General features: G+C 43.9%; 1 protein-coding gene across 1 annotated transcript in view; it reads left to right on the plus strand.

Moving 5' to 3' along the window:
- Glp2r (glucagon like peptide 2 receptor) overlaps nt 1–14,800 on the plus strand; it is a 66,420-nt gene that overhangs the window by 6,792 nt on the left and 44,828 nt on the right. Inside the window, exons 3-4 of the mRNA XM_004645176.2 lie at nt 1,211–1,315; nt 7,848–7,969. Of these exons, the coding sequence (XP_004645233.1) occupies nt 1,211–1,315; nt 7,848–7,969 (227 nt within the window). The remainder of the gene's footprint in view (nt 1–1,210; nt 1,316–7,847; nt 7,970–14,800) is intronic.

Genomic DNA, 14,800 nt, shown 5'->3' on the forward strand with positions numbered 1-14,800 from the left:
AGGAGGAGGAGGAGGAAGAGGAGGAGGAAGAGGAGGAGGAAGAGGAGGAGGAGGAGGGTAACAGGGGAGGGGAGGCCGAGAGAACATCTCTGGTTGTCTCTGAGCACTGAGGAAGCTGCCCCATCCTCAGGCTTCTGGCTCCTTTCAGATGATCCCACTCCAGATCCTGGAGGCTTCAAGATTCCTCAACTCTCCTTTCCTTCCTTGACCTGAATCACAGCTTTCAAGCCATCTCTGCTCCTTCTAAAGACCCTTCTGACCCAGCACAATGGCAGTTGTGTCCTGCTGTCATCCACAAGAACCCACCTCCTCTCAGGGGGTGCAGCTTCTAGGCCAAGGCAGGGTGGTTAGTCTTCCTTACCCATGGCCATGCTGTGGGTGGCATGCCCAGCTGAGCAACGCCACGCAGACCAGGTGCTGACCCCTGGCAGCCAGGTGGGCAGAGGCCCCCATGTTGGCGACTGCCCTGGCATGTCCGCAGTGCAGTGACCTGGCTGTTCTCTTTGAGAAGCCTGCTTTCTGGCTTCCTAGGGAGAGGCTGAGGAGTGGAAGGGAACAGAGAAGATAATGGCTTATAGTAATCCAGGAGCTTGTGATATAGAAATTGGTGACACAGCTTTAAGCCCCTCCATTTCATTTGGGGAGGCCTGCCAGGTGGGGTTCTAAGTTTATAGCTTCCATTGCCACACACTGAGCTGTAAACTATCCCTTAAGCTTGCAATGGCACAAGTATCTTGTAGCGATCATTGAATTCATATTGGATGGAGAGGCATAGCTACACAAGACTTGTGTTTATGTGGCTAAGAACCTAGGTGGCACATACCCCTTTCTATCCACTGGTCACTGTGCGCACTTCAGAGTTGGTGTGTTCAGGGTGGGGCCTACACACATCCTCTACCCTGAGTTTCTGTGGGAGATCAGGTCATGGAAAGTAAAGCTAAGTCAGCATGATGGGTGTACTACATTCGCTGACTAGAGCTCAAGGTGGGTAGACAAAGGCCCAGTGTTCCAGGCCGCGCTCAGCATTGCTGTGCTTCCCGAACCGCTCCTCATCACTGGCTACTGAGAGGGAGGCTCACGCTCATCTCTGCCAAGGTTGCACAAACTTCCAATGGCAGAAGGTGGGCTCTGGGCTCCTGGGTCCCTCTGCTTCTCTCAGTGGACTCTATGCTCACAGGTGATTTCATTTGGGCTCCTCTTTCCTCCGTAGGTATATTTTGTAATGGAACATTCGATCGGTACGTGTGCTGGCCTCACTCTTCTCCTGGAAACGTCTCTGTTCCCTGCCCTTCATACTTGCCTTGGTGGAATGAAGGTAATGAGTCTCATTTTACCAATCTCTGACAGTTTCTTGCCAAGGCGCCTTCCTCCTGGGTACGGCAGCCGTTAGCTATTTAGAGAAAGGGCTCCACTTGAGTATATTTCCTCAGTCCTCTGTCCCACAGAGGTCCTTGTCTAGGCCTTCGGTATGATATCTTCCTTGTCCTCTTGTCTCCTGAAATGTTTATATTCTTTGCATTCCATTTATTTAGCAGCTCCTTTTACCATGAATGTTACAGAGTGTAGACCTGGCTACCACAGCCAGAGTCTGGCTACACAGAGGGTTGAGAATGGTCACATTTGAACAGAAAAGAGAGCATGTGATGAAAGACTGAAAAGCTCACATCATGCAACTTTGGCTTTGTTAGACTAGCAAAGAGATCTTTGACCCTTCTTCTGTCCCAGCCTTGGAAGGAGATGCCACTGAATTAGAGCTTTTAAGGTTCACGGGGCTTAGATGAAGAATTTAGGCACTCTACCTGCTCTAGTCATGATTAAAGAAAGTGAATACTGTTACCTACAGACCTAGGTTAACACTCCACCCTTCCTACCACAGAAGCCCAACCTCTTGGGCATTTTATTCTGGAAGGGCAGAAGAGCAATTATAAGTTAGAGTTTTCTTGTCTCTGACCAAAGATTGCAGGCAAATATAAAGAGAGCTGAACCTCTTCTCAGGAAATGTAAGCAAATGTGAAGGTCCAGGAAAAACAAGGTGAGGAGGAGTTTCTGAGAAAGCATCTTATAATCTTATATTCAATTTCAGCCCAATGATATTTCATATCCATGGTACTTTGGTTTCAATATTACAAGGATAAAAGAGTGGAGAGAGAAGGAGGATGAAGAGGCAGAGGAGGAGGAAGTAGAGGAGGAGGACAAGAGACAGCTCCCTGTGAGAGAGTTAGTGACATATTTTGTGGGACTGTCTTCTGATGAAACCTAGTTGAAATGAATCCAGTAAGCAAGAGGATGTGAGGTTTCTGGAGGGCCAGGCTAGAAGGTGCTAGAGACTTGCTGTGGCAAAGGGGTCTGAATTACTTAAGCAAACGGTCCCCATAAAAACCACCCTACAGTTACATATTTTTACACAGAAATTTAGAAATCTAACCATATACAGCATTGTAGCAGGACAGTCCTCTGACATTCTTTTTTCTTGTCTCTTGTTTTCATTTATTACCTTTGTTTTAAACAAACATTTACTTGAGAGACAGTATGGCAGTAATTGGTATGCCATGACAAGCAGTACATATTTAGAAGACCAGAATGACAGGCATTCCAAGCATGAACCTACCGCTACACATTGGAATACCCATCTCTGACAAAACTAAACAAAAAAGGGGGATACAAACGAATGGCCATTTTGTATCTGTATACTCAAAATAGTTAGGATAGATATACAGCTGCATTCTCTTAATTCAGTGAATAGAAAGATTTGTTCTAATAGTGTCTGTGGACAAGATATCATGTCTGCATCTTTTACAGTGAATAACCACTAAGACAACAATATGCAATTGTATTAACTATTGAAACTGCGCTAGCAATCGGTTTTGAAACTGTCTCATTGCTATTTGTTTCTCAATAAAACTATTAAAAATAAAATAAAATAAGAAGAAATAAAAGCCACGCTGCAGAGGGGATGGTATGGAGTGAGAACCCTGAGGTTAGACTCAGTGCCTCCAGTTTGCATTTTGAAACTTTGAGCGTGTTGCTTCCTCCCCTGTGCTTACCTTCTATGTAAAATGAAATGAATAATTGCTCTCAAATTCTTTCTAAAGAACGAATGAGAAGGGGCACAGAGATTCTCCCACCTGGTAGGGATTTGGTCAATGGGTGCTGAAGCTGAGTTCAAAGTTGAGACTGGTGGGTTCCTTCAGGAAGATCCCAAATACCCATGCATTCCTCAAAGGCACATGGAATAGGCTCCCAGCTCCCAGCTCCACCGTCCATCTGGTCCTTCCCAGGAGCTAAAGGACAGGGCTACTCCACTTCTGGAGGAAAAAGTGGTCCAAAGCCCAAGATTACAATGCAGTGGAGTTAAAAGCTTTTAAAATTGCATACTAAAAGGAATGTGGTTTGCCAGAGGTGGAAAGTGACCTTCCTGCTGAATATTTTTTTTTTACATCATTTATTTTATTTTAAAGAAAAAAAATATAAAAACAATGGTACAAAAATCTCAAAACAAGATTTTAGGAGAGTAACAATGGTTAGTACGTTGTGTATTATTACTGCCAAAGTAGTTTCTCATTGAATATTTTTGATATTAAAAAATGTAGAATAATGATTTGAGAGAAAGTTAAAAGAAAAAAACATGATATGAGAAGGGAGGAGGTCAAGTGATGCTTATTTGCTGCAGGGGCATCCATGACTGACCATGAGGACAAGGGCCGACTGTGAAGGAGAGCATGTGTGACCAGGGCTCCTCTGTGGGAGAAAGTTGTGCAGAGCTGGGCGGTCACGAGGGCAGGAGGAGCACACAGGACATAGTGGTGTGTGAAGACAGCATTGACGCCAGATAACTGTTAGGCTGAGAAAAGGAGGAGAATCAGGAAGGTGCCTCCCTGGCCCAGAAAAAGAGATGACAGGGTTTAGATTCAGGCAGAGGGGAAAGGTTTGGAGAGAGGGAGAAAGGATCAAAGAAGAGGGGTGGGGTGGTCAAGACTTGGAAGGAGCAGAGACTGAAGGATAAGAGAGAAGTGGAAAATAGAGAAAAGGAAACAAGCTGCTTTCCCTGTGTTCTCCAAGTTGGCCAGTCACGCACTCCGCCTGGGCCCACTCTTGCTCACACCTCCTGCGGTTGGCAGCAGGGTCCTTGGCTCCTCCTCCTCCCACCCCTGCCGATACATTGGGGTAGGTGTGCAGCTGTACCCTGGGAGCTGCTTCCGGTCTCCCCTTTGTTCCCAGCCTCTGATTGGACACGTTCAAACGGCCCTTCACCAAGCTTTTGAAAATGCCAGACTGTTGGTTCCCATTGTAATACAGACAGCATGTGTGACCTCTGTCACCCGGCCTTGCTACCCGGCCTAGCACCCTCTCCTTTCCTCCTTCATTCCCACCCCAGCCAAAAGAACAGCTCCTCTGGCCCAGCTCTTGGCACTCAGGGCCTGTGCCCACCCCTCTGCCCGGCCGCCTCCCACACTGTTGTGCCTGTAAACTGCACCTCTCACCTCAAGTTTTTCATCCTTCTAGCAAGTTTCTCCAGCTTCTCCCTATGATACAACGAACCTCTGCCTTTCTAAGGCCTCTTCCACATCTGTCAGGTCTCTAGGTTAGCAGTTCGTGGCCTTTTTATTTGTACTCTCCTGGCTAGAATTCGAGCTGGGCCCTTTCCTCCTGGATTCTTGAGCAGCAAACATTTTGATAGACACAGAGAACAGAAGGATCAATGACATTATTGTTATTCAGTCAGTCAACATTTTTTTTTTTTTTTTTTTGAGACAGGGTCTTGCTATGTAGTTTAGGCTGGCCCTGAACTCACTATGTAGCCCATGCTGGCTTTGAACCTTCTTGCCTCAGCCTTGAGAGTGCTGGGATTACAGGCGTGTGCCCCCATGCCTGACTTACAGCAAATAGTTTTTAAACAACTACAAGTGTGTCACGTATTATTTGTAAGTACTTGGATTGTATTAGTGACTAAAACTGAATGATATCCTCACTTGTGGGACTCATATTCTAGCAAGAGAGAGAGAGAGACATTAATAAATAAACATCATATAGATAAATATAAATAAGATGTATTTAAAATAAGATGGAGGGCTGAAGAGATAGCTAGGTTATCTAAGCACCTGCCTGGCAAGTGCAAGGACCCAGGTTTGATCCCTGGTACCACATGCCATGCTGGCCCTGTGCCAAGCCAGACACTGAAACTATATGTGGTGGCACACACCTGTAATCCCAGCACCGGGGAGGCTGAGATAAGAGGATCACTATGAGTCCAAGCTGCAGTAGCAAGACCCTGTGTCAAATAAATAAATGAAAGATTTTTTTAAAAAGATAAGATGGAGCAGCAGTAAGGGGTGGGAGGACTGGAGTTGGGGAATGAGTCAAAATCATAAATTGGGTGGTCTGGGAAGGTGTCAGTGACTACGTGGTGTTCTGGAAAAGGCCTATGGGGAAGTGTGTTCAGCACAGAACACAAGGTCCGAGGTGAAGACTGTGGTGGGTCTATTCCTAAGAGAGAAGGAGGCCAACACTTCTAGGGTCAAGAGGAAGAGAGGGAATAGAAGATTTGAACACAGATATTTGGGGCCAGATCTTATAGGGCTTTGTGGAAGTCATAAAAGGACACTTATTTGTTCTTAAGTCTTTGGAGTCTTAACCATCCAGCAGAAAAATATAAAAATGAGGTATATAAAGTAAATCCATATTAATATGATGAGCTGTAAAAGGCTCGTCAATAACTTCTGAGAATAACCCACTAATATTATAGACTGCTAGACAGTGTTAGATTGTTTAGTTGAATTCAAACACCTATAGTAATTAGATGCCAATAGAACATTCACCTCTGACAGGACAAAAAAATGATACAAAGGAAAGATCATTTTGTATTTATATATACAAAATAGGATAAATTTACAGCTACTTTTGCTTAATTCAATGAGAAGAAAGAGGTGTACTAACAGTGTTTGGACAGAATATCTTGTCTGCTTCTTATACTATGGATAACCACAAAGAAGATAACAATGTACAGTGTATTGATTATCAAAACTATCCTATGAATCAGTTGTGAAACTGTCTCATTCATATTTATTTCTCAATAAAAAAAAGTCTTTGGAAGATTTTGAGCAGAAGCATGGCTTGATGTCAGTGACATCTGATCTAGTTCGTGGGCTTCTGGGCTACCCACAGATGAGAGGGGAAGACTGGTGGATGAATCTGCACCTTAGGTGGCAGAGGATGACTCCAAGGCGGAGAGATGCGGGAAGGGAAAGCAGCAGCTAGATTCGACATGTATCTTGAAGTAGAGATGATTGGCTAATAGATCGGGTGAAGGCTACAGAGATGAGAGAAGGCAGGGATGATCATGGCGGTTGGGGTGAACCCATGGCCCGCGTGTTTTCTTTTAAGATAAAAGATGTTAACGTATGAGTAGCTTTTTCTAAATGAAAGCCTCCAGATTCAGGGTGATGTGCAATGTTGGCACTTTGTAAATAAGTGGCTTTGGGTACTCACATCTATTGCTTTTTTTCTTTCTTTCTTTCTTTCTTTTTTTTTTTGGAGAACCGGGGATTGAACTCAGGCCATTGCGCTTGCCAGGGAAGCGTTTATTCCACTGAGTCATCTCCCTGGCCCCTGCTCTTTTCTTTTCTTTCTTTCTTTCTTTCTTTCTTTCTTTCTTTCTTTCTTTCTTTCTTTCTTTCTTTCTTCCTTCCTTCCTTCCTTCCTTCCTTCCTTCCTTCCTTCCTTCCTTTTTTTGCAGTGCTGGGGATTGAACTCAGGACCCTGCCCTTGCCAGGTAGATGCTTATGCCACTGAGCTATTTCCCCAGCCCTTGGCCACTCATCTCTAAAAGGTTTGCCATCACTGCTCTAAGGTTTTGGGTCAGAGGACTGAACAGGATGGGTTTGCCCCCTCCCCCCATTGAGGGAGGAAGCTAGGGTAGTAGAGCAGATTTAGTAAATAAGATGAAGAGCTCAGTTTGATGCATAGCATTTGAGATGTCAATTAGAAATCCTAGCAAAGCCGTGGGATAGGCAAGTGAACTGATTGTGTGGATACCCATCAACGAGTGGAGCAAAGAGTTACTGCTGGCATATGGTGTATAGGATCTGGACTTGAAAATTCCAACAAATTTCCATTGCTTATTTGCAAATCCAGTCCCTGATTCTCCAGGGAGGAGGACTTTCGGGGAGAGGTTCCCGGGGCAGATATGCCTGGGTCACAGCAGCATACAGCATAGCAAGGTGACTTACCCGTCCTTTACACACACACACACACACACACACACACACACACACACACTTTCATAAAGTCTTTTCTCAAATTCTAGAGGGTGGACACAATTATTGCCCTCAGTTTCTGGGGCTCAGGAACTAGTAGGCTCAGGAGCTGGCAGCCTGGACCTAGGACACCACCGTCTCAGTAGGTGGCACATGAGGCTTCAGGCCCAGGTCAGTCTGCTCCGCGCTCACTGCTTTCTCTTCTTCCTGGCTGGTGTGCCTTCCTGGCTGTCAGGAAAAGATGCCCCCCTCTAAGCAGGCACTAGAATCCAGGTTAGTGCCTCCCAGCAGGGCTGTGCCTTACTCAGGTTATAACATCTCTGAGTCACCCAGAGCTGTTCTAACTCTGGAGACTTGAGGTAAACACAGCAGGCTTCAGTGGATCCTGGTTTGTTATGAAATCTAGAAGCTTCTGTGTTTTCCTTTCCACCCAAATAAACAGCTGGGATGCTAATGAGCCCCCAAAGGGGGAAACGAAATTCCCTTTTCCCTGGGATTTTCCACAGTTCTACAGCTAAGGCAAGGGCTTTCCAGCATGCTGGGGGAATGGGCTGTATGTTCTGACCTTTCCTCTAGAACTTTGTTTACTTTCAGAGAGCTCAGGAAGGGCCTATAGACACTGCCTGGCCCGGGGGACTTGGAAGACACGAGAGAACACCACAGATATTTGGCAGGATGACTCTGAATGCTCCGAGAACCATAGCTTCAAACAAAACGTGAGTCTGCCCAGCTCGGTGATAAGGCGTCCAGGGCCCAGGCCACCCTCTTTTAGGCAGCTAGGTGGCCAGCCAGCTTTAGGGCTCATACAAAGAAGTGTCCTCCAACACATCGGCCCCAAACTCAGCTAAGGAAGGTCCACAGTCACTCACAGCAGTGCCTCCTGACAGCCACTGAATTCTCGTGACTAGGGTGAGATGTGAAATCCTAAGGGAAATTAGTCTCCCAGGCTGATTCTAGCCTTTGCATTTGTAGCTCCCTATCCCCAGGACAGGTGCCCAGCTCTCCTGTGGCTGACTCCTTCTCATTATTCAAATTCAGTTCAAATGTCTCCTTTGATCTCCATGGCCACCCCATCCAGAATGGCCCCCATAGTCACCTTCTATGGCAATCCTGATGTAGTTCTTTTACTGCACCTGTTACTCCCTGAAACTGTCAGGTGTTTGCTTATTTGTTATGTAGTTCTTCCACCAGACTGCAGATCCAATGGTCTCAAGGGGCTGTGTGCTTCAGGGGAGGCAGCACAACATGGTATGTGGGGTCAGACAGGCCACATATTCAGACCATGTATTCAGACCGACTTCATTTCCTGGCTAGGAACTTGGTGCACACTGCTTTACCTTTCTTCCTGTGCCTCTTTCCTCATCCATTCCAAAGGGATTTTATTTGCTGCATGTGATCATTCTGAGAATTTAGAGAGTCAACCGACATAAATTTCCTAGAAGAAAATCTGACATGTAGTCAGCCAGCTCTGAGCAGGAGTTACTGCCCCATCACCAGGACCCAGCGTTAGTCACAGCTCAGCAAATCATTCTGGCAGTCAGGATGAGCGTGCAAATTCCTGATTCATACTTTTTTCCATGTGAGTTTGCTCCAGAATCCTATTCTGCAGTTGCTTCAGGGCCGGCTCTTCTACTTGCTGGCCTCCTGTTGTTCTTCCCAGTCATACAAATCCCACATGTGTTCCTTCAAAGACAGGTGGAATAGAGGCAGGTGGCTCAGAAGGAAGGAGCAAAGGCTTTGCACAAAGCACCAGGAATAGTGACTGAGACACAGACACTGACTGCCTGGAACTTAGAGTCTCTTAGAACATGGAGGGAGGGTAATAACTAATGGGACAGAAGTATAGGATGCCCAGGGTCACAGCAGAGGTGGACACTCATGCTGATGGGGGCAGAGAAGCTGGCCCAAGCTGAAGGTGGGAAAGAGATGCCTGTGGGAAGAGTGAGAGCAAAAAGGGAGAAGGTTCCCACTACTAGCGTGAGATGCAAAGCCCTAAGGGAAGTGGGTCTCCAGCTTGGTCTCTGCCTTTATACTTGCTGTTTCTGTGGTTGGGACATGCTTCCCAGCTCTCCCGAGGCTGGCTCCTCTTCATTCAGGTTTTAGGTCAATGTCTCCTTCAAAGAGGAAACTCTGAGGGCTGCTGGGCAGAGGAGGTAGAGTTCAGCAGGACACAGGTGGAGCCAGAGACCTCAAGAGTGGTGGGATGGGGAAGGCCCTCTGTGTGCTTGAAGCTTTAGAGCTCTGCAAGCTCAAGTGTGGAAGGAGGATAACCTAACATAGGTGTTGACAGGATTGCTCTGGCAAGTTGGAGAAGGCTGGGGCTGCCAGGCAGGAGGTAGGAGGCAGGGCAACCAGTAGAATCTAGCTCTTTAACTCAGCCCAGATGTGAGGAGAATGCTTGTGGAATAAAATGAAAGAGGGTGGGTTTGCAGGTTTCCAAGGAGGCAGATGGTAAAACCAGGTGCTGGAGGGCCTGGGAAGGTGGGGTTGAGAGCGCTAACGTCAGGCTAATGCAGTGGACCTCTAAGGAGATGCGAAATGCACCTCATTGAGATAGGGGAATACAGGAAGTCATCATGTGGTGGCACATGCCTGTAATCCCAGCACTTGGTAGGCTGAGGCAGGAGGATTGCTATGAGTCCAGGGTCATCTTGTGCTACACAGAGAAACCCTGACTCAAAAACAAAAACAACCCATAAAAGATGGGGTTGATAAGCCCTCTTTGCCTTGCTGCTTTGTTAGTCAACTTTGTGTTATTGTAGTAGCTGAGATAAACCACTTGTAAAAGGAAAGGAAGTCCCACTATGACTGCTTGGCTCCGTTGCCTGTAGCATGAGGCAAGGCAGTACAACATGCTTGAGCAGGTGGCAGAGGAGCCTGCTCACCCCACGGGAGCCAGGAGGCCAAGGCACAGAGGGCGCGCCCCCTGTGACCTAACTTCCTCCCCAAAGGCCCCGCCTCTTAAAGGTGCCACCACTTTCCAATAGCTCCACAGGCTGGCAACCAAACCTTTATTTAATACATGCGCTTTGTGGGACACCTCCAAGCCCTACAATCCTAGTTCAGAAGCTTGAGGGGGAAATTAATTACAAGTTACTAGTTCATGGGTTAGAATCAATTAGACACGCAAAGGTTACCATTATTACATTTCTTTTCAGCATCTCTTTCTTGGTCCCTGTCCTCCCTGGCCTCTCCCTGGTGTGTGATTAGGACAGTAGATAATCTGTCAAAGTGAAGTTTGGTGTCTATAACTGTGGCTTTTCTGTAATGCAACTTTTCATTTGACTATCAAAAATCAAAAACAGTTTTCTGTGAAGCTATGAAGGTCAACTTACAGAATGTATCATTTTATTTATTTATTTATTTATTTATTTATTTATTTATTTATTTATTGTGGCCAGCTTAGCCTGCCCTGGGGGCGGGATTGTCACAGTATGTGGTGCTGGGGATCAAACCGCAGTCCTGAGCTTGCCTAAGCTTGCCTAAGCAAGTGCTTTAGTCCACTGAGCTATCTTGTTGGCCCCCATTTTATTTATAAATCTGGCAAGTTTTAATATTTCTAAGGATGCCTTTGATTTTTGTTGCCATTACATACTATTTAAGTACCATTTTCCATGTTGAGCTTCATTAGCACATTTAAGATATAAGATGTTTGAAGTATTTTAAATATCTTAAATATATGCTACCACAAGCAGGTATTTCCTAATTCTTGTGTAATTCTAGTCAAGTGAATATATTAAGTTTGCGGGGCTGGGGAGATAGCTCAGTGGAATAAGTGCTTCCTTGGCAAGCGCAAAGACCTGAGTTCAATCCCCTGTTCCACAAAAAAAAAAAAAAAAAAAAAAAAGATTGCATACTGAGCCTTAAATATTCTTAAATGTGTTGGTACAGTTTGCATTAAATTTCTACTTATAGTCTAAATCATGTCCCTATTGATATATTTCATATTAGAATTATAATGTTAATTGAGTAGATCCTCTACTATACTGTGTTCTCTAAATAGTAATACCAAATGTATATGGTTTGTGCAAGTAATTTAAAAATCCATATGGAGAATGGACAGAAGAACAGGCATGTCATAATGTCAAATTAAGTTTAATTTTAGAATCCCTGGCACCACATGCTGCATCAGCTCTGCCCCCAGGTGCACTGAGCTGGCCACCGAGACTGGGCGTGGTGGCACAAGCTTTTAATCCTGGCATGGGAAGGCTGAAAACAGGAGAATCACTATGAATCTGAGCTGCATAGTGAGACCCTGTATCAAATACATAAACTGAAAAAAAAGTTTAATTTTAGAATCTGAGTGGCATATATATGAGGTTTTTTTAAAATGAATTTTTTTCAAATTTGCTGTATATTTAAAATATTTAATAACAAATATTAAGAAACTAAGAAAAAATACTATGAGTTTGACACAAAACTATTCATAATGTAATGGTTTGGTTAACCTTTGGCTTGGCTAAGACAAAAAACTAAAATTTACACACTAAGGAAAAAAATATTGTCTCAAGAAAAGAGATTTCCATCACAGGGGATACGGCTTCCCATAGACCACCTGGTCTGGCTGTCAGAGCCAGTAGAGTGACTGTGCCAGGAAATATTTAACAACCAGCCCACTTCATGTACTGCTGGGAGAAAAAGGGCTCTGGTTTGTAACAGTTGCCAATTGCTGTGGTGTAAATACTCCCACTGTACCAATTTTAAGCTGACAATATGATGTCACTGAATATAGAGTAGGAAAGATTTGGGTGGTGAGCACTAACAGACCAGCGTAACAACAGCACGAAGGCCACCAGGATGTTATTTCCCACTCTGGCCAACACATTGAGCCCCAAGTCAGTGTCTCTTGGAGGGTGTTGATCATCCTCAAATACAAGGTACAGTACTGCATTACCTAATTATTTCTCCCTATGGGAGTCTTTAATATTTGTGACTTAGTTATTTGAGAGAGGAACTGACACGTTCTTGGCTTTCTTAAGTATCTGCTGTCTTCCCATCATTGTTAAAGGCCTTCCACAGATCCACCACCTCTTTTAAACCTTATTATTTTCTTTGACCGGATGGCAGAATTCTGTGCTCCGTAGCCAGTTCCTTACTATATGATGGGTCACTCCTCTTAAAGGGATCAAAGTGACACCTGTAGTTGGATTGAGTATGGTTCATCTCAGAAACTGGCTTGGCTTTTGTCATAGTGCCATGGCCGTGCTAATTGCATGCCTTGAGTTAAGAAAATTGTGTGGGCTTTTATCTTCCTTCCTGGACTGTGAACTGTTTAAGAACAATCACAAAGTTATAGTCATACTTGAATGTCACCCCTAAACTCCTGACCTAGGGTTGGGACACGACAGCTTTTACATACATTGAGCACTTAATACTGGGTAAAGGGCTTCACAAATTCAGTACTGGTGTCAGTACTGGTGCTGAAGTTTCCCAGGTGGCCCTCATGCTGCCAAGATTGAGAACTGAGTACTCACGAGTGTATGCCTGGCATTGATCCATCAAGGCACTGTCCAAACCAGCGAATAGAGACAGTGAAACAAGACCCGAAAGCTGAACCTTCAAGGACAGGAAATAAAGGTTCTCTGCTTTAGAAAAGTGAGGTCAAGGATATTGCTTTCTTCCCTCTGCAAATAGCAGTATTTCCAAGAATTCAAACACACACACACACACACACACACACACACACAATTAAAAAAAAAGACTTTCGGGCCATGTTTGCCTGTTTCTTTCAGTGGGTTGAAATTTTGCCCCCAAAAGGCCAGTGTTAGTAGATTTTTGCCCTTCAGAGTTTTGGCAGGCAAAATATATTACGTTCTTTCAACTAATGACACACTGGGGGGGTCCTTATGCATGTTAAGTGACCCTTTTAAAGGAGTGTGTGTGTGTGTGTGTGTGTGTGTGTGTGCATTAACAAGTATGTTTAGACTTTTTGGTATAGACTTGTTTTTAGTAGTATTAGAAAAAAATTGTTATTTTGCCTTATTTCAAGCTGTTTTCTTTGCCCTTATAAAGAATGTTTTCTATTCTTACATATAGAATTTAACTGGCATAAATCAATATCTATATGTAGGGCATAATTTCAATATATATTATGTCATTTAATAACATTTAATTTTATTATAATTTTAATAATTTCAACTGATTGTGTATAATTTTATAAGATTTTAGTTTGAAAGACTCAAACATACAGAAAAAGTTCAAGAATACTACAATACCTACTGTCTACAGTGACAGTGTAAACCTTTGTCCATATTTGCTTCTAGTTTGTTGTTTTCTTTCTGAAATACTTATAAATCATGAGATATCACTCTAAATGTTTACCAGGTATCTCCTAAGACTAAGGACATTATGTCACATAACTACTTTATCAAAATTCCAACTAAGTAAAATCAAAATCATTTTTTCCTATTGTCACATTTCATCCATTTTCAGTTTTCCTCAAATATTTCTAGCTTTTCTCATGTAGACTAGGATCTAATCCAAGTGTATAGACTACATTTAGTTTATATCACAGCAGTTTCTTTTAATCTACAACAGTCTGCCCTACGAAGACATAGGCCTTTTGTTTCTTTTTCTTTTTTTGGCAGAACCAGGGATTGAACTCAGGCCCTGGTGCTTGCCAGGGAAGTGCTTATTCCATTGGGCCATCTCCTGGGTGATACTGGCCTTTTGGAGAGACTAGAAGAGGTAGTTTTATTTTTATTTTAGGCAGTGGTACTGGAATACAGGAACTTTGCCTTGAGCTATGTCTCCAACCCTTTTCTAGTTTTTGATTTTTGAAACGAAGTCTTGCTAAATTGTCCAGGCTAGGTTCAAACTCAACCTCCACCTCTACCTCAGGGAGCACTGAGTTCACAGGTGTAGCTGCCATGCCCAGCTGGGGGTTATGGCATAAAATCTCACAATTTGGATTTACTTGGTATTTCCTTGATTTGTCATTAAACTCATTGCCCCATCTTCTGCATTAACTTCTCTGAGCAGTTAGTTAACTTTTTTTTTTGAACAGGGGCTTGACCTCAGACCCTTGCGCTTGCCAGAGAAACGCTTATTCCACTGAGCCATCTCCCCGGCCCTAAACTAACATTTTGATGAGATTCAAATTAGATGTTCACAGGTGCTGTATACCTTGTATAGCAGATCAAAGTGGCAGATGTCACACTAGAATGCTGCCACATTTAATCACTTGGTCAAAGTAGGGCCAGAAAGATCTCTCTGTGATAAAGTTACATTTCACTTCTATACTTGATAAGTAATCAGTGGGGTGATACTTTGATACCCGGTGTTCATCTTGTTCCCTAAAAAACTCCTAGCAATGTTTTAAAATTCACTGAAATTTATCTAAATCAGTTCAACTCTGTCATTCCTCTATACTTACAAACCAGCATTCTTCTGCAGGGAAGACTTCTCTCACCTTCGTCCTTTTCTTGTGTCACTATGAACCCATAGATTGTTTTATTTAGTTATGCCAATTTTGTTTTGTTTTTTGAGACAGGGTCTCACCATGTAGTTCATACTAGTCTTGAACTCACTATATAGCCCAGGCTGTC

This window comes from Octodon degus, unplaced genomic scaffold (assembly GCF_000260255.1).
Source record: "Octodon degus isolate 3935 unplaced genomic scaffold, OctDeg1.0 scaffold00219, whole genome shotgun sequence".
NCBI lineage: Eukaryota > Metazoa > Chordata > Mammalia > Rodentia > Octodontidae > Octodon > Octodon degus.